The 25,022-nt window shown below is 39.4% G+C and overlaps 1 protein-coding gene across 1 annotated transcript in view; it reads left to right on the top strand.

Annotated features, from left to right (window-relative positions):
- Positions 1–25,022, top strand: part of DCAF6 (DDB1 and CUL4 associated factor 6) — a gene marked incomplete at both ends in the record, with an annotated part of 111,209 nt that overhangs the window by 55,738 nt on the left and 30,449 nt on the right. Inside the window, 3 exons of the mRNA XM_080699288.1 lie at positions 9,091–9,150; positions 18,940–19,057; positions 23,728–23,840. Coding sequence (XP_080555414.1) covers positions 9,091–9,150; positions 18,940–19,057; positions 23,728–23,840 — 291 coding nt within the window. The remainder of the gene's footprint in view (positions 1–9,090; positions 9,151–18,939; positions 19,058–23,727; positions 23,841–25,022) is intronic.

The following is a 25,022-nucleotide window of genomic DNA, read 5'->3' as shown; positions in this document are numbered from 1 at the left end:
ATTGTGCCACTCTGGACCCTTTTATTTATTTATTTATTTATTTTTGCGGGTCTGGGGATGAAACCCAGGGGCATTTAACCTCCGGGCTACACCCCCTGCCCTATTTTTTATTCTTTATTTTGAAACCGGGTCTCACTGAGTTGCAGAGGGCCTCACTAAGTAGCTGAGGCTGTCCGCGAACCGTGATCCTCCAGGTCTCAGCCTCCCGAATGCTGGGATTACAAGCGTGCGCCACCACGCCCGGCTCTGGACCCTTTTAAGACCAACAAAGCTCATGATAATCAGTAAACATTTGTTGAGAGAATTAATGAAAGATTTAGCACAAAGTAATTTGTCAACCTGATTCTTTCAAAATAGGTACTATAAATCCATAGTATAGGCAACATAGTAGGCGTTTTAAATGTTCATTTAGAAACCAGAATGTGCCTCGCTTCCCATTCTGAAGAGTTTACAGTACATTATACTTTGTTCTGCTATCATAGGAGTGGTGAATTTGAGCATCATTACTTTGAGAACTCTGATTTAATTACTTATAATTAGTTTGGACTGTATATGCGTAGAACTGGATAGCCTCCACTTTATAATTATCGGTTCTAGTAAATGCTGTGATAACATTATATAATACTGTGGTAAAATAAAATACATTTAAACCACTGTACTGTAGATATATTTAAGGTAAATTATGGTCTTGATTTGTAATCCAATGCTATAGTAATGAAGGAAATTTCAGTCGGGCAAAGATGTCTCTTATTTTTTCCTGTAGGAAGATCTTTTTGTGTATGTAAAGCTAACAGGAAAGTTTTATCAGATTACAAGAATGACATTCATTAATAAAAGTAGCTTGCTATAATTTCATGTCATATATAACATTCTAGCCAAAGTATTTCTTTTCTTTTTCTTTTTTTTTTTTTTTTTTTGTGTGGTACTGAAGGTGGAATTCAGAGGCTTCCTACCTCCGGGCTATACTCCCAGACCTATTTTATATTTTTATTTGGAAACAGGGTCTCACTAAGTTGCTGAGAGCCTCACTAAGTATCTGAGGCTGGCTTTGAACCTGTGCGATTCTCCTGTCTCAGCCTCCCAAGCACGGGAATTACAAGCGTGCGCCACCGCGCCCAGCCTAGCCAACGTGTTTCTAAACATAAAAACCAATGAAAAGGAAAATTAAATGTTCCTACATGTTTAAATTACCAGCTTAGGAAGTAACCGGATGTGGTGGCACGTACCTGTAATCCCAGTTCCTGGGAGGCTGAGATAGTAGTTAGTATTGCAGGTTCGTGGCCAGCCTCAGGAACTCTATTTCAAAATTAAAAAATAAAATAGGGCTGGAAATATAGCCCGGAGGTAGAATGCCCGTAGATTCAGTTCTCAGTAACACACACACACACACACACACACACACACAAATTAGCAGGTAATAAACCAAGTATTAGAGTAAACTTGAGTATAAATGCCTAAATTAGCAAGAAAGACATGTACATTGTGGATACTAGAAAAACATTTCAAGACTTACTAGGCTTTTGTGTAGTTTACAAATTGCATTGAATCAAATTCTTTTAAAAACCAGAAATTTCGGGTTATTATGAGGTCTTTGTGAAATAAGATGCTATCTTTCCATCTCTCGGTATCGTTCTAATTAAATACTGTCTGCCTTAGTAACCAGTTTGTGGTAACCCAAAGCTGAAGTTGACTCTGGGCAGGACAGCGCACACCTGTAATCCCAATACTTGGGAGGCTGAGACAGGAGAATCACAGGTTCAAGATCAGCCTCAGGAATTCAGTGAAACCCTTAAGTAACCTAGTGAGACCCTGTTTCAAAACAAAAAATAAAAAAGACTGAAGGGACAGAGCAGAGGTAGAATGGCTCTGGGTCCAACCCCTAGTACAAATAAATAAAATCATATAACATAGCTAAAGTTGAGTAGACAGCTTGCCAGATTTGAAGCTGAGAAACACACAATTTCTTCTCCTGAACCCCAGTTTGCACATCGTTTTTAGCACCTATAAATGATAGTCCTTTAGAACTAATCTCCAACTAATTTTAAACAATATTCTTGGGCCTCTGAGGCCGCCCTGTGGTCCAGTCTTAGAAGTCTTAATGCTGTTGCCCAGGGTATGTTGTCTCCCATTGTAGGGGGAAGTATCTCTTCTGTGTCTCCAGTGTTCAGTGTAGCATTCATATGAGGCCTAGCAACTCTAATCTGTAACATGCCCTGCGTCCATTTGCAGCTGTTGCCTTTACTCTGTCCTCACATGCCAGAGGAACACTATTGATAACTAAAGGCTTTAAAAAGTTAGTGAGAGACCAAGAATGTTATCTATATATATTTTGTTCACTTAGTAAATTTTGGATATGAGGAAAATTGAGTTGGCTTAATGCAAAAATTCTTCATATCAGAACACACAAATTATAAAAATATAGAAAAGAAATTAAGTTTTTGAAATTCAACAGAATAGGTTTTATATTGAATGACAATTATAAAAACTTGATCTTATACTTAATAAATAGATGCAGTTTTGTATGTGTGAATTATTTTTGTTGATACTGAAGATAGAACCTTGGGTCTTGTACATGATAAAGACTATATATATATATATATATATATATATATCCCCTTATGAGCAGTAATCAGTCTTTCATGGTAGGTGCTACTACTATCAGTACAGAATGCACTATAATAACATTCTAGATTGAAGCTAATCAATGATAAATGAGTGGATATGTTTCCTTAGAATATATTTTTCATTAAACCTTTATCTTTAGACTATCAGTAAGAAGTGATACTAACAATAAATACGTCCATGTCTATTTAAGTTTTTTGTTTTTAAGATGTTCAAAGGAGACATGACCGTGATTTATTTTTTTATTTTTAATTTATTAATTTATTTATTTAGGTGGTACTGGGGCTCCTGGAAACCCTTCTACCTCCGTGTTACACTCACAGACCTATTTTTATACTTTTTTTTTTTTGCGGGTCTGCGGATGGAACCCAGGGGCATCGACCTCCGAGCTACACCCCCTGCCCTATTTTTATTCTTTATTTTTGAAACAGGGTCTCACTAAGTTGCAGACAGCCTCACTAAGTAGCTGAGGCTGTCTGCGAACCGTGTTCCTCTGGTCTCAGCCTCCTGAATGCTGGGATTACAAGCGTGCGCCACTACACCTGGTTCATGACCATGATTTAAAACTCAAGAAATTTTAACAAGCTCACCAAGAATTTCTGACTATTACACTATTTGCAGTTATTTCATTCTCTTTTCAAAGTATGGGACTCGTGGAACTCTTGTGGAAGGCTGTGTGTAAGATGTATCAATAAAACCTAATTTCCATAGGAAAGTGAGATGAAACCTCATTGTAGAAATAATAATCTGTATTTTTAATGGGATCAAATGGAGATAACCTGTTGCTAGTTAATAATAATTCCAAATGGACTATTACCTAGTTAGCTGTGAATATTTCTTAGCAATTGAAAATGAAAACATCATTCTAGGCCGGGCGTGGTGGCGCATGCTTGTAATCCCCACGCTTGGGAGGCAGAGATAGGAGGATCACGCAGATTCGAAGCCAGCTGCGCGCGCTGGCTTAGGAGACCCTGTTTCCAAATTTTAAAAAAAATGTAAAATATCACCTTCAATTTAAAATTATTGTTTAAAATGAGTTCTATAAGAGCCAGGCTTGTTGGCAAAGTCTATAATCCCAGTACTTTGGGAAGCTGAGACAGAAAGGATGTAGGTTTGAGACCAGCCTCTGCAACTTAGTGAACCCCTCAGCAACCTAGTTGAGACCCTATTTCAAAATAAAACAAAAATGGCTGGAAGTGTAGCTCAGCTGTAGAATGCCCCTGGTTTCAATCCCCAATACTCCCTTCCCTAGAAAGAGCTGTATAAAAGAGATGTTAGAAGATTCTTTAAACAGTGATTCCCTCACACACGCCTTGAGCTGTGAGTTGTTTTGTTACTCTTATGGAATTTTGCTTTACCAGACTATGTTAAAAGTGGCTCTTTTGATTCAAACATGGGGGGGCAGAAGGGGGTAGCGACTCCCCTGTTTGACCCTCATGCTGACCCCAAGACTCCACTTCTCTCAGTTTGAAAATACGTCTCTAAAATAATTGTTAACCTCTATAAATGATGGTCTTTTTGAACTAAATTTCAAAAATACAGTTTTTCAAGTCTGAATATATTAATTTAAAGGAAATTCTTTTCTAGACTGTTAGGAAATACACCATAACTCATTTTGGAAAATACACCATAACTCATTTTCTAGACTTTTAGAAAATGCATTCTAACAAATAAAATCTCAGTGATTTTCTAAGTCAGTAAGAGGTAGTTTTCCTTTGTTGTACGACTGCCTGGTCATTGGACTCCCTCTTTGTCCTTGGCTCTGTGACGCAGAACCCTGGGCAGGCCATTTGGCTGCTTTATGCCTGGGTTTCCCAGTTACTAATTGGCTGAGGCTGTGTAGCGGGCCACAGTTTGCCGAGATGGCGTGGAGGTGGCTCGGCATGTTGGAGAGTTCTTACACTTGCCCACGTACCAAGGCCCTTGAGGTGACAGAATTCAGGATTCTGAATGCGCGTGTGCACAGTTCTCGACGACTGCACTGCATAGGCGCGGCAGAGGCATCCGCACAGGGCTGATCTTAAGCCCACTCTGTTCTTCCATTGCAGGTCCCCTGAAGTCCCAGGCTGCTGGCTCCTGCTCAGAGTGACAGCACCTGTGATTCAGCTGGTGCTGGCCCGGCCACCACAGAGCCCCACTGGAGCATGGAGCCAGCCCAGAGAGGGGCAGGTAGGAACTGTTTTTTCACTTTATGGCACGGTTTTGCCAATTGGAAAAAATATACAGTAACTTTTATACCCCCAAAGGGTATAAAATATTGGTGATTATTTTTGAAAAAGGGCTTTTCAAAACTGAGCCATATTGGAAAAAATCAGCACTGACCCCCACTCTGTGCAAACAGGCCCTAAATAAAATCAAGTCCCTGCAGTACACACAAGGTTGTCACAGTGTTCAACGATCCGTTCTCACTGTGAATAGTGATGAGTAAATCAGGTAGGATGTTTGTCTGCTGTAAGCACTTCCTAACTACCTTGAGAGGAGGGCAGAGGCCTAAGGAAAACAATGAAAACCTTTTATATGGTGATAGGCTCCGCAGGTTTCAGAACATCTTTTTACCATCTATTTTTCATTCAGTTTCCTATCTCTGGAAAACCGTGTGCGTTGTCTAAATAGTGTACATGGTTCGCCTCACTGAGTCTTCACAAAAGCTCTCTAGTTGTTAGATGATCCCCACTTCATAGGTGGGAAAGTGAGATTGAAGTGAGACACTGTGCCCAGAGGTTACAGCATTACTGAGCAAAGCCACATGCAAACTCGCAAGTCTGGCTGAACAGCCCTTGCTATTTACCTACTACATCAGAATTGTCCATCTTTTTCTATGGAAAGAAGTTTGATATTTGGGGAAATAAAGGATTTTCTCAAGAATAAACTGCAAATTTTTGGGAACTATACGGTAATTGACCATGATACACACCAAGCTTAGTATTAAATGACATTTTAAAAAAATTTTGGGCGGTGGTAACTGGGGTTCCTGGAAGCCCTTCTACCTCTGGGCTACACTCCCAGACCTATTTTGTTTTTATTTGGAAACAGGGTCTCTTAAGCCAGCACGGCTGGCTTCGAACCTGCACGATCCTCCTGTCTCCGCCTCCCAAGTGTGGGGATGACAAGCGTGCGGCACCACACCTGGCTAAATGAGATTTTTTAAGTTTATCTCTACCTTAAAAGTAATATAATTCCAAACACTTCAAATACACTAACCAACTGTAATGCATTTAATAGTAAATTATCATTGTATTATAGTAATATGTCATTACTATAATACATATAGTATTATATGTGTATTATATATGTATATATAGTAATTATATATATATAGTATTATATATGTATATATAGTAATACTATATGTGTTATATAATACATATAATACATATAGTATTACTATAATACATATAGTATACATATAATACATATAGTATAATAATAGTAAATATATATTAGTAATATATCATATATATTACTAATAGTAAAATATATATATTCAGGTTTTTATGTGGTGATGATTTCTAGGAGATATTTCAGAGAGAAATGGAGTAGAGTATGAAAAATATTGAAGCAGTCAGCTTAAAGTAATAAGTACAATTTTTGATGTCTGTTAATTTATGGTTACTGTGTTTATATTTGGAAATATTAATGTAAGATAAGAGTTACAGATTTATGAATACCTAGTTATATAAAAACATGTCTCTTAAAATGTTTATGTGACAGGAAAGTAAGCCTTCCAACAAAAATAGTTTCTTGGTCCTAAAATTATAGATGAAAGCTGTGTCCGAGGCAAATTTCTTCATAAAATTTACCTGTAGCCGAGTGTAGTGACACACACTTGTAATCCCTGCACTTGGGAGGCGGAGATAGGAGGATCGCACAGGTTCGAAGCCAGCCTCACTGGCTTAAGAGACCCTGTTTCCAAATAAAAACAAAATAGGTCTGGGAGTGTAGCCTGGAGGTAGAAGGGTTTCCAGGAACCCCAGTACCACCAAAAAAAAAAAAAAAAATTTACCTGTAAAGCTGTGCGTGGTGGCACACACTTGTAATCTCAGCATTCAGGAGGCTGAGACTGGGGGATCATAGTTTGAGGACAGCCTCAGCTCCTTAGGGAGGCCCTCTGCAATTTAGTGAGACCCTGTTTCAAATTAAAGAATAAAAAATAGGGCAGGGGGGGGAGTTCGGAGTTCCATCCCTAGACCTGCAAAAAAAAAAAAAAAAAAAAAAAATTACCTGTAAGACATAAGGACCAACAAATTATTTCCCAGAAATGCACATTATCTGTGACACATTATAAAACCGAAATGGAAACCCTTTTAATTTAGTAATATTTTTCTTTCTTATTCTAAGTCTCATATTTTAAATCTTTCAAGATTAAAGACAATGAAGTGAAGATGACAGCATTCTAGATACTTGATTATATTTTCAATGACTTCTTCCTAAATATTACTTTAAAATTAAATATGTGGACTTTATTTTAGTAAGATTTATGCATTTCATAATGCTTATAAGAAAAAATATTTGCAAAGAAAAGTTCTTGGAGCCAGGCATGGTGGCGCACGCTTGTAATCCCCACGTTTGGGAGGCGGAGACAGGAGGATGGCGCAGGTTCGAAGCCAGCCACATTGGCTTAAGAAACCCTGTTTCCAAATAAAAAAGTATAAACTAGGTCTAGGAGTGTAGCCCCAAGGTAGAAGGGTTTCCAGGAACCCCCGTACCACCAAAATAAAAAGAAAAAAAGAAAAGTTCGTGGAGACTATAGTTTTCCATCTGAGAGCACAGTGAAATTTATAACAAATTCTAGGGCTGAACTTTGTTTTACAAGAGACATTTTTTAGAAGTTTTTTCAGTATTTTATGTCACTGTCACTTTTTTTTAGATTTCATATGAGTATAATTTTATTTCTAAAGACTAACTTATGTGTTCTTCAAAACGATGTAGATGGCAGTGTTGAATCTAGCTCTGAGATGGGTAAGTGAGAAGACTTTAAAGGGAAAATAAAGCACAGCAGAAAACTTCTGTAATGGAGTGTTCTGATGAGGAGGGGTCAGTAAGGATAAATAGAGGCAAGAAAGGGTGTGCTTACCAAGATCTAGTAAGATAAAAACCCAGAGGAAAGCTGGCGTGGTACTAGACGGTGGGAGCTTTAAAAATGATGCCAGTGACAAGAGCAGCAGGCCTCAGACTTGTAAAGATCCAGAGGGGAGCCCAGGCGGTGCTGGGGACCAGCTTCAGCTACCAGCTCAGGGCGACCTTCACTTCAGACACCTGCCTTTGAGAAGCAGACTCCCTCCTGAACAAAGCAGCTGATTGGCCAAAAGAGCTACTAAAAACATTTACTGAGAGCGGGAGTACAGGACATTAGAAAGGAGGAATTGCTTTTACAGTTGGGGCAGAGCTGTGCTTGTTGCCTGTGTTCCCCTGTGACTGTAGTGTCACCGGAACACAGGAACCCACGCTGGAAATAAGGGCTGTCTCCTTTTGTAGGTTGGATATCCCTTACCTGAAATATTGGGAACAAGAAGTGTGTCTGATTTCAGATTTTTAAAATTAATTTTGGAATATTTGCTTATATTTAATGAGGCATCTTGAGGATTCAATCCAGGTCTAAACATGAAACTCAGCCGGGCGTGGTGGCACACGCTTGTAATCCCAGCATTCAGGAGGTTGAGACCAGAGGATCGTGGTTCGCAGACAGCCTCAGCTACTTAGTGAGGCTCTTTGCAACTCAGTAGGACCCGGTTTCAAAATAAAGAATAAAAAATAGGGCAGGAGGTGTAGCTAGGAGGTTGAATGCCCCTGGGTTCCATCCCCAGATCCGCAATAAATAAATACATAAATAAATAAATAAATAAATAAATAAATAAATAAATAAAACATGAAGCCGGGCGTGGTGGCGCACGCTTGTAATCCCAGCATTCGGGAGGCTGAGACTGGAGGATCGCGGTTCACGGACAGCCTCAGCTCCTTAGTGAGGCCCTCTGCAACTCAGTGAGACCCAGTTTCAAAATAAAGAATAAAAAATTGGGCAGGGGGTGTAGCTAGGAGGTCACATGCCTCTGGGTTCCATCCCCAAACCTGGGGAAAAAAGTGTCATTTGGTGCCTTGAGTTTCCCCGGGCAAGATGAGAGCCTTAGGAGCCAGAGAGGGAGTTTGAGAAGGGCGAGGCGCCCCGTTAGGTGGAGATAGCCCAGTTCTAAGTTAGCTGTCTTGCCTTGGTGCCTGTGCAGAGTGAAGTTGATCAAATGATGTGCATGGAAGTAGGAGTGTATCTTCCCAACTCATTCTCAAAGTTGCTAAGTGCTTGCCTGGAGTAACATCTCAGACACAGCCCTGCTTACTGACTGCTCTAAAACGTCAGCTGTACTTACTGTGTTCCCGACCCTTGTACGTTTGTTTCTTAAGCTTAGACGTGATCATGACATTGCTGTGCAGTTTGCTGCTGCTTACTTTTAAGTTGAAATCTCATTTTTGTTTCAGATTCTCCTTCTTCTGTGGTTAACAAACAGCTCGGATCCATGTCCCTTGATGAGCAGCAGGGTGCGTGCGACAGGAGATGCGCTGCGCCACTCGTCCGTAGCCCTGCTGCAGTGCATGAGCAGAGTTCCTCCCACCTTTACGTAGCATTTAACTGGGATGGTGCTTTTAGAATCAGCTCTTGGCTGAATCACCCTAGGTGGGGTTGTGCAGACAGGCACCCGGTGGCCTATAGTTTCTTTGACCTTTTATGCCAACTTTGAGTTCTTTCCCTGTAACATTGTTGTGATGGATATAAATGATATCCATCTTTTAATTCTCAGTATTAATCATAAAATTGTGAAGAAATGTGAGTTTGAGATTAGTGTATTACCTTATTGCTCATTTAGGGAAAGTCATGGTAATGATACTTGGTTTTGTGTTTCACGTACCCAGCGGCCTGACTCTTGATAGCTTTGTCGACACAGACAATATACGTACAAACCCAGAGCCACTCGAAACCTCGAGAGCCACTGATCAGAAGGAAAGATAGCTTCCACTTCCATTTATGCTTCGTGAAGGAGAGGTTTGGAATCAACCTCAAAGCCGTGAGGAAACCCTGATGAGGCAGACAGGTCGCTTATTTATCAGGCTTTATTACTGGCAGATCAAATACTGCATGAAGAGGGATTGGTAGAGGAAGTAATTCTGACAAAAAGTGGCATCTGAAAAGAAGAAAAAGGAAAACTAAGAAAACCTAAAATAGCCTATTAGGATTAGGGCAAATGGTTTATTATCTCAACTCAGAATTCACGGGCGCTTTCTAAGTATTTTGTGATATAGTTATGAAAAATGTTAGTAATGTGAAATCATCAAGAGTCTCTTAAAATGGCCGGGCTTGGTGGCACTCCCTTGTAATCCCAGTACTTGGGAGGCTGAAACTGGAGGATCGCAGGTTTGCGGCCAGCCTCCGCAACTTGTGAGGCCCTCCTCAGCTTAGTGAGACCCTGTTTCAAAATAAAGTAGGGCTAGGAGTGTAGCTTGGAGGTAGAATAGCCCCTGGGTTCCATGCCTAGTACCACATATACAAAAAAGAATAATTTAAATTTAAAAGGCTTTTACTTTTGTCTACGTAAGACAAATGAGTGCCTAATAGATTTTACAAATATTTATTTTAAAACTGTATTAAAAAAAAAACAGGCTGTATGATTTGGTTGATTGAAAGTTTACATATGTTCTACATAAAAGACTCACTTAAAAATAGCAACAGGAAAGTTAAATATCACTAGTACCTATGTGGGATCAAATCGATCTAATTTTAACTATCATCTTAGAGAAATTTTCAGGAACAGATTAGAAAGCTACTTCTCTACTTGTGATGTTAGTGTTTTTTGTAGGCCTGAGATGACGTGTATGCTATAAGTCATTTTTGTTCTTAAAAAATTAGTAATGAATCTTAGAACTAAGAAATTAAGCATATTTGATCTCTATATGCTTATCGTAGAGGAATAAACAAAAGAATGTACTACTATATTATATGGGTCTAGCTAGACACATACTCTATTTTATAACAATAATTTTTATAAAATTATACTGAATACCACATTCAATATAAGTTTGTACTTGTTATATATGGTAGAAGATTGGAGAGAAGGAAGACTCAAGCTTGGCTTCTGGTCACAGTGCCTAGGTAATGGGCAATGTCATTTGCTGGGGTGGACCGACAAAGGAAGTAGAAATTAAGAAGTTCGGCCATAAAAGCATGATATTTATTTGTCACATGTGTAGACATACAAGAGGTGGCAGAAACTACATTGCCATAGACCATTATAAATGTAGCTTTGTGATCAGACCTCTGAATAGAAAGGTTCTAGTGGTGGGAGATATATCCAGATATTTAAACTCTGTTTTTACATGCCTTTTTGTTCCTCTGGATTATATCTTTTACAGTCCCAGGACTTGACATTACAAGCTTAGATTACCTGAGGATCTAAGAGAGACCACCTGTCACTGTGTCACTGACCTGTCTCTGTCTCTCCTAGACTAATGTAGCAAGTTTTATTGTGTGTGTGTGTGCTGGGGATGGAACCCAGGTGCATTCTACCTCTGAGCTACACCCCCAGCTCGACTTTTTATTCTTTATTTTGAAGCAGGGTCTCACTAAGTTGCAGAGGGCTCCACTGAGTAGCTGCCTGGCTGCAAACCCAGAGCCTCCAAGTGCTGGATTACGAGCATGAACCACCGTGCCTGGCCTAATGTAGTATCTTCTAAGCTGGTCTCCACGTCCACCGCAGCCTTTGCCCTCTGTAGCCGGAGCGAGACGTTAGTGCATGTGAATAGACTTCGTTCCTTGTGCTCTCAGGTTCAATCCCCTCTATAAAAAATTTTTGTCTATAATCTTGTTCTCTTAAAAATATGTTCTTTTGAAAACAGTTAATTTTTGAGAGCATATAAGAAAATAATCTTGTATGATCTCTGTGTCTTGGCTATGATTAAGTAATTTGTTTATATTAATAATCACTGAGTAGGCTTGATTAACACTGTTGAGTTGGGAACACTTAGTAGGCAGTTGTACATGTCAGACAGACATTTTCTATTCTGGGAGTAAAGAAATAAAAATTTTAATTTGAAAACTTTAGAAGCCGGGCGTGGTGGCACACGCTTGTAATCCCAGCATTCGGGAGGCTGAGACCAGAGGATCGTGGTTCGGGGACAGCCTCAGCTACTTAGTGAGGCCCTCTGCAACTCAGTGAGACCCGGTTTCAAAATAAAGAATAAAAAATAGGGCAGGGGGTGTAGCTAGGAGGTCAAATGCCCCTGGGTTGCACCCCCAGACCCACAAAAAAAAAAAGAAAAAAAAAAAGAAAACTTTAGGAGTGGAAATGTTCACTGTACACTATAGATCATTTTATCTAGTGGGCTTCCTTTGATGTTAATAAACATTAGCCGGTAGGAGACTTGGGAATAATCAGAAACTATTAAAACAGATTTTATTGATTTTACTAAGGCAGACTGGGAAATGGAAATTTTTGACTTGTCACGCATTGAATTTGTATTCTCTTAAAAATGAAATTATGTATTTTCAACAATTGAAGTTTTATTTTAATATCATTTTGGAGATATTATATCAAATAACATTTTAGATAACCACTAAAGCATACAGTGAAAATTCTGCCCTTTTTAATTTTATTAATTAATTAATTAATTAATTAATTTTGGTGGTACTGGGGGTTCCTGGAAACCCTTCTTCCACCGGGCTACACTCCCAGACCTTTTTTATACTTTTTTATTTGGAAATAGGGGTCTGGGGATGGAACCCAGGGGTATTTGACCTCCGAGCTACACCCCCTGACCAATTTTTTTTTTTTTTTTTTTTTTTTTTTTTTGTGGTACTGGGGTTCCTGGAAGCCCTTCTACCTCCGGGATACACTTCCAGACCTATTTTATACTTTTTTATTTTTGGAAACAGGGTCTCTTAGGCCAGCGCGGCTGACTTCGAACCTGCTCGATCCTCTTGTCTCTGCCTCCCAAGTGCGGGGATTACAAGCGTGCGCCACCATACCCGGTGGAAACAGGGTCTTTTAAGCCGTCGTGGCTGGCTTCGAACCTGCATGATCCTCCTGTCTCCACCTCCCAAGCGTGGGGATTGCAAGTGTGCGCCACCACGTCCGGCAAAATTCTGCCTTTTTAAAATTTCTAATGATGGCTGGGCATTAAGAAACTTGTCTTAATGTTTCCCCCAGTTAGTAAAGGCTAGAAAGTATTTCAAACCCAGCAGCCTGGCTCCAGCATCCACGATCGCAGCACTGTGCTCTGCCTCATCCAGTAGACAGGTGAAAAAAGGTAAACGTAACTCTGACAAGTGTCATAAAGGAGTAATAACAGGAAGAGTGGGGAGCGCGGCATGAGCCTGCGTCCCCTGGCCAGGAGGAGCCTGAGAGTGAGGTGTGGGAGCTGAGTGGGTGGCGTGATAGTCCAGTGATGAGAACCAGGGAGGCTAGGCTCAGACATGGTAAGACCTTAATTTGAAGAGCACAGGAAGCTAGTGACGGGCTTAAGGTAGGGAGTATGGCCTGATGTTCTGAATAGAGTATGGCTACTTGATTTGAGATGAGTCACTTAGCAGATTCTCATGGTGACAGAGATGTTGACTTGGTGATAAAGGAAGGTGTGAGAAATGTGAAGAAATGAGGAGATGCTCTGTATTTTTACTTTTTACTCTGTTCCCCAAATTACTTTAACATACGCTCCTATTTCACAGTCTTTGCAGACAAATCCACACTCCATGCCACTACCTGTCCCTCTTAAAATTGGAGCGGTAGAAAACATTAATAACTACCATTGTAGTGTGTGGAGGCTTGTTTTGCTCTAAACCACTGTCCTTATTTGTAGGTACTATGTTCTGTCAATGAGGGACTGAGGGGACTAACTTCGAATTCTGATTACTTGGGACAGATGCTTTGAAGCAAATGTATGCCCCCAGCTCAGGACCCATTACAGTAAGACAAGGATTATACGTAGTATTCCCACAAAAAGAGAAAGAGGAAACCAACACAAAAAAAGATACAAATGCAAGAATCCTGAAAACATGAGAAAGCCAGTAGGATAACAGCAAATTCCCACAACTTCACAACACTGGGAGTCACTGCTACAGAGGTATCCAGAATGCCAGAAGGAAAATGCAGAATATTGAGATGAGCAAATGACTTAAAAATGAAATCAGTAAAGAAACTGATACTATAAACAAGACTCTGAATGAAATGAAGGACACAATAAACCAATAAAGAATTCAGTTGAGCCGGGCATGGTGGCGCACGCTTGTAATCCCCGCGCTTGGGAGGCAGAGACAGGAGGATCGCGCAGGTTTGAAGCCAGCGGCGCGCGCTGGCTTAGGAGACCCTGTTTCCAAATAAAAATGTAAAAATAGGTCTGGGAGTGTAGCCCAGAGGTAGAAGGGCTTCCAGGAACCCCAGTACCACCAAAAAAAAAAAAAAAAAAACAGTTGAAACCATCTCCAGCAGACTAGACCACATAGAAAGTTGAGTCTCAGTCTTAGAAGACTGTATACTCAAAACCAAGCACATAGACAGCAGTGTTGAAAAGATAGTACAGTAACATGACCAGAACATTGAATGTCTTATTTAAGTTTGCACATAGGCTAAGATTAAGATCTCCAGGGGTACCCCAGGTAAAATTTATTACATTTATATTAATATTTAGATCCATAAAAATATTTTGATCAACCTTTAAATGTGCAAAATTAGTTATAAGATAGAGTATTTTATACTATTGTTATTACACTTAATTTTTCTTTGTCTTGGTGCATGACTTCTCAGAACCACTAATGATTATAATTTCATAATGAAAATATACAGATTAAATTTTTTGAAGTATATGCATTAAAAAGTAGTTGGTGCTTCCTATGTGAAAGACTTTGAAGATGTCTAAATATGCAGCAGTTCAGATAATTTATTTCAGATTAAAGCCATCACATCAGACTGAAAGGGCTTTTGTACCATTTCTAGAAAAAATCTTTAAAATTTGACTTTCTGAATCTCATGTTGACTTTCTATTTCTAACTCTGAAAACAAAGTCTTTTCTAGTGTGTGTTTTGATGGTTACTGCTGTGCTTCTGAAGCATGTGTTTTAATAAATGGTAAATTGCCTCAATGGAGAGCACTCTAACTTGTTAGTCATCAATTGTTCTAATAATTATAATTACCAAGCCGGGCATGGTGGTGCACGCTTGTAATCCCAGCATTTGGGAGGCTGAGACGGGTGGATCGCTGTTTGCAGACAGCCTTAGCTACTTAGGCTCTTTGCAACTTGGTGAGACTGTTTCAAAATAAAGACTTAAAAAATAGGGCCGGTCATGGTGGCGCACACTTGTAATCCCAGCATTCAGGAGGCTGAGACTGAAGGATCGCGATTCGCGAATAGCCTCAGCTATATAGTGAGGCCTTCCATAACTTAGTGAGACCCTGTCTCGAAATAAAGAATAAAAACCAGCAGGGGGTGTGACTTGGAGGTCAAATGCCCCTGGGTTTCATCCCCGGACCTGCAAAAATTAAAAATAAAATAGGGCTCGGGGTGTAGCTCGGAGGTAGAATGCCCCGGCTTCCATTTCCAGAACCACAAAAAAAGAGATATAATAATTATAATTACCAATCAATATAAAATAGACACTAAGAAAGTAGCCAGTTTAGCTGGGCGTGGTGGCCCACGCTTGTAATCTCAGCACTTGGGTGGCTGAGATAGGATCGCTGTTCACGGACAGCCTCTGCTACTACTTAGGCCCTTTGCAACTCCTAAAAAATAGGGCCGGGGCGTAGCTTGGAGATAGAATGTCCCTGGGTTTCATCCCCTGTACCCCTCCCCCCAAAAAGTAGCTATTTTTCAGCAAGTTAAAGTGTTTTTCCCTCCTTATATCACTCTTTGGCTGAGGACACCACGAGTTAATATTCTCTTAGGATTTTAGCGGAAGGGAAGCCAGCTCCCTTTCCAAGTGCTCCAGAAGGAGACACACAGCTTTCCAGCACGCTAACGCCAGAACGGCAATTGGACTACTAGACCCGTTACCGGTTACTGTTGCTGGTAGATTATACACAATCTGTAAAGTAATGACTTTTTTTTTTGTGTGTGTGGGTTTGGGGATAGAACCCAGGGGCATTTGCCCTCCGAGATACACTCCCTGCCCTATTTTTTTTTTTTTTATTCTTTATTTAGAAACCAGGTCTCACTGAGTTGCAGAGGGCCTCACTAAGTAGCTGAGGCTGTCCGCGAACCGCCATCCTCCGGTCTCAGCCTCCTGAATGCTGGGATTACAAGCGTGTGCCACCACGCCCGGCGTAATGATAATTCTTAATTAAAATAGTTAATTTACTTAAGTAACCTTTTCTTCTTTTTATTCAGATTATTCCCAAGACAATCTAGTAAGAACTTAATATAAAAAGAAACCTGTGTAACTAGGGGAAATGCAGCTCCCTTCATCAGCATCTTCATCTGGAAAGGGGAAGTGTCTGCTACACAGATTTTGAGCACATGTCTGTGTGTGCATGTATTACACACGTGTGTTGGTGTGTAGGTACTGCCCAGTTAAGCGCAGTTATTTCTATGATGACGCTTTCTACATAGAGCCATTTGTGTTTAGGTGATATTCTAAACCCTACAGCCGTTAAATGAAAATTGACTATGAGTTCAGTAATATGTACTTGTTTATTATATAAGTAAAGCTTTGGAAAAAAGTTTATGGAATGTTTGCTGATGCAGCTTCTAATGAGGAGAACAAGGCCAGGGAAATGTAAATGTTTATAGAGTTATTAGTTAGGTCTTTAGGTTTTGATTCTTAGATATTTGTAGCTTGAAGTATGCATTTTATCACAAACATGGTAAATGTATTCATTATTTGCTCAGGGATTTGCCTGATAGCTTGTGATTACTTGAGGATTAAACCAGGAGGGGAGAATGGAAGAAAGCTCGAGAATGAGTGCGGAGCCTTCGAGCTAGACTCCCATTAATACCAGAGTTGAAGAAAGCAGGTGTTTCACTGTGCTGGATTTCTACCAGAGACACAGTTCATCTCTGCAGGAAGTCACTAGCTCAGTGATGGCCCAGTTGTTGCACAAGCTTAGCAGTTTACTAACAGCCGAAATGAACAAATTGTATCAAATATAATCATCTTATGGTTAAATACTGCCATCTTTTATATGATTTGTTGTATATGTATTACATTCCTCAGAAATTCAATAACTTTGTAGTAGATACCATTGGAAAAAGTTGTGTCATAGACTTCTTGCTGTGTGTGTGTGTGTGTGTGTGTTTTGGTGGGGGCTATATAAGTTAAAATGTTTTCTACACTTGATTGCTTACTATCTTTGATATTATATTTCCTGTAATCTTGAAAATATCTGTAACTAACTTTAATATTCTTCAAAAGGAATGTTTCAGTATAGCATTTAAATTCCTAGGACTCCTTAGAATTTAGACATCTGTAACCCAGGTAGACCTCCGAATTCAGCGTTGTGTTCCTCTCACATCTTCTTGTGTTTTCTATTCCTTCTTTACCTGAAAGCAAAACACATTAGAAATTTTGCAAGAGAAAATTTTAAGGACTAGCCTCACCTGTGCCTGTGAGTTTCCTTGATCATGCCAGTCTTTAGTCCTCCATCCCCAGAGTGTCATAAGCCTGAAGACCACAGTGACTGCAGCAGAGGAGCACAGGTCTCAGTCACGTGACTGGAGAATAAGGGGATTATGTGAGCAGTTACGACTAGCAAACGGAGGGTTTGCAGATGGCCGGATGGAGGACAGATATTTAGGATCATTTTGCCTAAGCTAAAAGTCTTTCCAGTTATTTTACTAGAATAACAAATGGTAAAATAGGCTTCTCCAAAGTACTAAATATATCGCTGAGTCTTTGGAAGTTGTAATGGTTTCTAATTTATTTTTAGCAGCTGTTTATATCAACAACATAGTTTTGACAAAAATAGTACAGAACGGTGATTTTACCACTTGAGATGCCAGCTTTGTAATTCACATTGTTATTTTGAAACAGAAATTGATTTTATTGGACAGGATTCTTTTATGAATTAAAGTTAGAACTTAAGAGTTGATACTTCTGAGTTTTATCAGTGGGACTCCTCTTCTCTTGGAGAATATTTTCTCCTTCCTTTAATAGTTCTGTATTTGCAATCTAGTTAATTGTTCTCAGCATAAAAGCTAGAGCAGAGGTTCCGTGGGGCTCTTCTCCTAAGTGCTCTAACATCTTCAAGAGGAATGAAAAAAGATGGCAGTACTTCACTGCTGTAGCAAGTGAAACAGCCAGAAAACCAGCGCAGAGGCAGAGCTCAGTAATGGAGCACTTGCCTGGCATGAGGCCCTGGGTTCAGTCCCCAGCACTGTGAAAGCCAGAACTGAGTGATAGGGGTTGTATTAAATGGTAATCATTTTCATTGTTATTTTTCAAGAGAAGCAGTTGTTTTAATACTGTTATATCAGTCCTGGAACTGATGTCAGGAAAGTAATTACAAGAATTTTTTTCTGGCAGAAGTGTCACATAATTGAGTATGTGTCCATTTGTGTTCACTGTGTATTTTAATGTTCCCTTCAGTCTTACTTTCATAAGATGACAATTTTCTAAAGCCCTATTGAACTTGTCTTTGAATATTTGTGTACTCTTTTTGGGGAGGGGCTTTAATAGTCACTATCAGTTTCTATATAATTTATTTGCCATTTTAACAAGACCTCTCCTCTTAATCATTTAAACATCCCCTATAAGGTCCTAAAGTGAACTTGCCTTCTGTATTTAAGAAACAAATTCCATGGGAGATTAATCAAGCATAGAAGCTAAAGTATATGAAATATGTATTGTGACAAAGAGTTTTAGAAAATATCAAAGCACACCTACCCCCCAGAGTACAAGCCATGATCTCTCCCCTAGATTATAAATCCATGCATTTGAGAGAACAAAGTAATTCAGGAGCAGTTCATTGTAGCAGTTTTGGCTGAATGATTTTGCAGAACCCTTGTATCTTAGGACTTGGTGTTCCTGAAGGAGCCAACATTAGTTATTCCTCTAGCAACTGAAGAATATCTGGGCATTCCATTAGATAAACTGCCAGTTTTTAATGTTTTGCTGCGTGTGGTTATTTGATTGCCTATTGATTAACTAGAATTCTCAAGATAATTGATCTCTAGTCAAAGAGAGTCACATCACAAAGCTAGAATTTGATGCACTGTGTTTCAAACTTTGAGAACCATACAGATGTGAAGAGGAATTATAAGGACAGCCTAATTTGAATTTTGTAAATTTTAGGAAATGTCATTTTTACTGGTTTCAGAGACTTTTTCAAATGTTTTAAACACAATTTTCAGATAACAATAATGAAAAGCTGAGCCCCAAACCAGGGACAGGGGAACCAGTTTTAAGTTTGCACTACAGCACAGAAGGAACAACTACAAGCACAATAAAACTGAACTTTACCGATGAATGGTAAGTTAATGTTTTTGTAAAGACCTTTTAGCCAATGTGTAGGATTGTGTTAGATATACGCCTTAGGCATTTGGTCATCTTATGTATTATTTTGCTACAATGTATTGGTTCTAAAACTATACAGAGCTTCAGAATCACTTGGAGAGCTTGTTAAAACAAACTCATGGATGTTACAGAAGCAGGTTTCAGATGGGTATGAGAATTTGCATTTTTTAAACTTTCCAGATGGTACTGATGTTGCTCATCTTGGAATGTTTATTCTAATAGAAAATACAAAAGTCTTAATATATGTATACTAAGTATACGTATGTATATTGAGTTTTTGAATTTTGTGATCATAGTGAATATAGTCTATTCTCACCTGTGTTTTTAAATTTAACCTTATAAAAATATTCCCATGTTACTAGTCTTCATAAATATTATTTTACTGGTTCATCAAACACATACTATGAATTACTTAATCATTTCCCTTAAATTGGGTCATGAATTTACCATTTTTTAACCTAGTACGGCTATACTATTCTTCTTTACAAAGCTTTTCCTACCTTCAGGAATAGTTATTTGAGATATATTTCCAGAAACAAACTATATCTAGATTAAAAGACATTGCCAAATTATTTTCAAAAGAGCCTTTTTTTAAACTACATTTCCTCTAAGAACATATGAACAAACACATTTTACTGTCTCTAGGCCAATGTTCAGTGTATTTGTTTATTTTTTAACTTGTGTATTTGATTTAAAAATAACTTTGTTCAATTTGTTACTAGTAAGGCTGAACTTTTATATTTATTTAATGGCGTATAGGTTCTCGTTAGTGACATTTTCTAATTGTATTTATTACTCAATCTAGTTGGCACATTTTTTTAAAAATTTAACTTATGTAAACTTTTTGTATTCGTTCCACTGTCTACTGGCCTTTTGATGAGACATCAAAACTTTTTATTTAAATTTATTAACAGTATAAATTTTTTTTAATTTTTTTTTGGTGGTACTGGGGTTCCTGGAAGCCCTTTTACCTTAGGGCTACACTCTCAGACCTATTTTATATTTTTATTTGGAAACAGGGTCTCTTAAGCCAGCTGAGGCTGGCTTTGAACCTGCGCCATCCTCCTGTCTCCGCCTCCCAAGTGCGGGGATTACAAGCGTGCGCCACCACGCCCGGCTAACAGTATTAATATTGTTAATATATTGATAGTATTGTATTCCTTAGTATATAATTTTGTATAGATATATATGTGTCAAATATAACTTTAATTGTATAATCAACATTATTTATGATTAAGATATCATTGTATTAATATATTTAATTATATGCTAACATATCATTACCATACTGTCAACCTGTTGTAAAATATATTATGTATAAATAATATATAACGTATTTATATATTATTTACTAATATATAAATTATATGTTGATTTTGGTTTTCATTTGTGTTATGTTTGTATGTATTTTATATTAAGATCTTTGATGAAGGAGGATTTCAAATATTATTGAATACTTTCTATATCCAAGAACTATTCTAGACACTGGATATGATATGCATCAGTGAAAAAATAGACAAAAATCTCTGCCCTGCTGGAGCTTACGTTCTAGGTGGAGGAGACAGATAATAAATTGTAAATAAGTGTTCTGTATAGAATGTTTGAAGGTACTGTGAAAGAAAACAGCAGGGAAGGATGACTAGGAACCCTGGGGCAGGGGTGGGCATCAAAGAGGGGGTCCCATCGGGCGAGCGCTTGAGGAGGAGCCATTCTGAGTGTAGGCTGAGCATCTAGGCGAAAGCCAGCGGAGGGTTGGGGCAGGAGCAGATGTTGCACTTCCAGGAGTCTGTAAGAAGAGCTGTGTAGCTGAAAGGCAGTGGTCAGAGAGTCGCAGCAGGTGAAGTACAGAGGAGCACGTTTGAACGGATTAAGGGTGCTTTTGGTTCTTGTGTTGAGAAGATGCCAGAGGTAGGAGTTAGAAGAACCCTGATGGGCTATGGCGGTGAGCAAAGCCGCCGGAGTGGCTTGGACCAGGATGCGAGCAGCAGATGAGCGAGAGCGGGTCTTACATGTGGAAAGGCACAGCCAGGAGGTTTGCTTTGTGAGCCTGATATTTGACTGCAACTTTTTTTTTTTTTAACGGTATTGGGGATGAAACCTAGGGGCATTGTACCTCTGAGCTACATCTTCAGTCCTATTTTGTAGTCTTTTATTTACTATTTATTTATTTATTTATTTATTTATTTATTTATTTATTTATTTATTGTGTGTGTGGTACTGGGGGTGGAATCCAGAGGCTTTCTACCTCCAGGCTATACTCCCAGACCATTTTTACATTTTATTTGGAAACAGGGTCTCACTAAGTTGCTGAGAGCCTCACTAAGTAGCTGAGGCTGGCTTTGAACCTGTGCTATCCTCCTGTCTCAGCCTCCCAAACGCATGGATTACAAGCGTGCGCCACCACGCCTGGCTGTAGTCTTTTATTTTTTGAAACAGGGTCTCACTGAGTTGCGAAGGGCCTCGCTAAGTAGCTGAGGCTGTCCGCGAACCGCCATCCTCTGATCTCTGCCTCCCACATGCTGGGATGACAAGCGTGCACCACCACGCCCGGCCTGACCGTAACATTTTAAAATCAGGATATCTATGGCTTTGTTTCTTCATAAGTAACTTCAGTTGATAGGTTTCCATATTTATCATTTATCTCTTCTAATGTTTCTGGACAAAACAGACTAATTTCTTATGAAGAATCTCATTAGAACATTGTTTGAGAAAAAGTTGTTAGTGTTGTTCTTACCTGGAAATGGGCATGTTTAATAGAACCACTCCAAAGACCCACTGATCATGAAGAGCAAACACGTAGCGCGTAGCACTTGGGGTGCCCAGCAGCCCCAAGCGATCGTTGGCCGTGCCATCTCTTGGGCACTGTCTTTCTGGTATATAACCCAGTTTTCTGCTGTGGTGTTTGTCTTTTGCTTACTGACTTATGAGAGTTTCTTATTCTAGAATTCAATGAGGATAGTAGTATTTGCTTTACATTGCTTCAGATATTCTTCCTGGTTTGGTCTTGTTTTGTAGTTTACTCACGTGGTTTTTTGCTTTGTGGTTTCTGTCTGATCTCATGCTTGGAGAAACCTTGCCCTTCCTAGAATTAGAAAGTTTTTTCTTGCTTTCTTATATTTTCTTTAGTTTGTAATAAAAACTTTGTTTCCTACTGCCAGATTTATTTTTTCCACAAAGTGTGCTGACGAGCTCTGTTAGTTGTTTCACGTGACTCGTGACCGTTCCTTTGTCCCAGGACCATTTGTTGGACAATCTTTTCATATCTCTGTGACTTACAAATGCGGCATTAACTCTGCTAAACATGTGCTTGGATAAGGTCTTTTCCACTACTTGCTTTCTCTTCCTACATCATCGTACCATAACAATGATTGTCACTGTTATACACTAAGCAAGCATCCTTATGTAAACGTTGCATGATACAATATTCTTCTTGGTATATCATGTTGGCTTCTCCTTATCAAAATGGCTGTGTGCTTTCTTCTGGTTAAAAAGAAATATAGTGATTAAATGGAAAAACAAATAAATAAATTCATTGTAAAAAGTTTACCCTGCAATCCTACGGAGATGAAACTTAACACTGTGTACAGCCCTCCTGAGACTTTCCTCTGCATAAACACTAGTGCATACATACGTTCTTATTTAAATTAATATGTATGTATCCTCTTAAAATATTAAATTGACTTCTGTAATTAGCCTAAAACATTTTTATACAACCTTAGCCAAAAGTCCATAATCATTTGCATTACTCATTGAATCACTGTTTGTTTATAATTGACATTATTAAAGTTACTTTATCTTGAGTTTTTTCTTGCTTACATTTATTCTAAATTTAAGCAGTTATTGCATTTCTATGAATTTAATCTTAATCTCAGATAATTACACACTTTCCTCTATCCTATTCAGTTTCTTTCTTACATATTTGCCATAATTTGTCACAGAGTATGCAAAGAAAATTGTTCATTTAAATTGGCCCAGTACCCTGTGGTAGCCAGAAATGCTCATGGAACAGGGCTATCATCAGGTGGGTATTAGAATAAGACAGGAGGCCTTGCCTCTTTTACAGAACCATATGCTCCATCTGCTTCCCTATTTGAACAAGAAGCTGGAAAGGGAGCTTCAAAAGACCTAAAGGGGCAATTCAGAACGCCAAAGAAACGGCCAGCCTTCTACTCGAGTATTACTGTAAAAATAGCCTGAACAGTCTAAAGGGCATGTGATGATCAAAGTCTGTAAAACCATTGAAGCTTTGGACACGGGGGCCTGGCTTCAAACAAGACGGAAGACAGTTACACAATTCGCCTGGCTTCCCAAGAAGACCACGGCTGCAGGGTGCAGCTCAGTGGGAAAGCAGGCGCCGAGCGCGCGCTGGGCCCTGACTCAGTCGCCAGTGCGCACACTGTGTAATAGAGGCACCAGAATAGTGGAGTTATCCTTTTAAACCAAAAGGATGATTAGACTAGTCATCTTGATGTTTAAAATGTTTGAAAGTACTATTAAAATACTGTATCTTTTATTCGTATTCTGAACTTTCTTCTACACTTTTCTAGTTGTAAAACATAAAGCATATCCCTGACGTTCCTATTTATTAACTTCTTGGTGGAACCACCTGTCTTGTTTGCTGGCAGGAGCAGTACAGCCTCAAGCTCTAGAGGAAGCGGGAGCCACTGCAAGTCTGAGGGTCAGGAGGCCTTGGCCCCGCAGAGCACGGCATGGCCACCGGAAGGGGACAGCAAGACAGGTGAGCCGCCGCTTTGCTTCCATCTTATAAAGTCTCAGTGTCCGCCGGGCGTGGTGGTGCACACTTGTAATCCCTGTGCTTGGGAGGCTGAGACAGGGGGATCACGCAGGTTCAAAGCCAGCCTTGCTGTTTCCAAATAAAAATATAAAATAGATCTGGGAGTGTAGCCCGGAGGTAGAAGGGCTTCCAGGAACCCCAGTACCACTAAATAAATAAATAAATAAATAAATAAATAAATAAATAAATAAATAAAGTAAGTCTCAGTGGTCCCTCCAGAACAGCTTTTTTGTTGTTGTTTTGTTGTTGTTGTTCTTATGGTGCAAAGGATGGAACCCAGGGGCATTCTACCTCCAAGCTATACCCCCAGCGCAATTTTTAAATTTTTTATTTTGAAACAGAATCTCACTAAATTGTGGAAGGCCTCACTAAGTAGCTGAGGCTGACTGCGAACCCAGATCCTCCTGTCTCAGCCTCCTGAATGATGCTGGGATGACAAGCGTGTGACACCAGTGTGAAAGGCAGGGACCTTAGGCAGTCACGGTGGAGAGACCGTGAAGCGCACTGTGTTGGACCCAGTGACCAGGGTTGGCGGTTGTCATGCTGTTAGTATTTGGATGTGACTGTTAATTGGAACTGCCTTCCCAGTGACAGAGAAATCCATACTGTGTCTCTTGATTCTTCAGAAAGTATAGATATGTTATGGAGAGAAAACAAAAGCAATCAAATTTAAGCATGTTGTGAGTGATTCTATTTCACCTATGAAGTGCAATTTAAGGAATTTTTCAGAATGTTTTCCAAGCAGATTTTTTTTTTTTTTTTTTTTTTGGTGGTACTGGGGTTCCTGGAAACCCTTCTACCTTCGAGCTACACTCCCAGACCTATTTTTATACTTTTTAAAATTTGGAAACAGGGTCTCTTAAACCAGCGCGACTGGCTTCAAACGTGCGTGATCCTCCTGTCTCCGCCTCCCAAGCTCGGGGATTACAAGCGTGCGCCACCACGCCTGGCTCCTAGCAGAATAGTATTATATGACCAATGGCCATGTAAATTTTAACATCTAGCCTGGAGACTAAAGCAAAGTGGATGGTCAGTGAGTGTTTGATAAATAAAGGAAGAAATTAACTCCTTTTTTTTTTTTTTTTTTTTGGTGGTACTGTGGTTTCTGGAAACCCTTCTACCTCC

Source organism: Muscardinus avellanarius (assembly GCF_963383645.1).
Source record: "Muscardinus avellanarius genome assembly, chromosome: 7".
NCBI lineage: Eukaryota > Metazoa > Chordata > Mammalia > Rodentia > Gliridae > Muscardinus > Muscardinus avellanarius.
The sequence above is the reverse complement of the archived record's forward strand: the minus strand, read 5'-3'. Positions and strand labels throughout refer to the sequence as shown.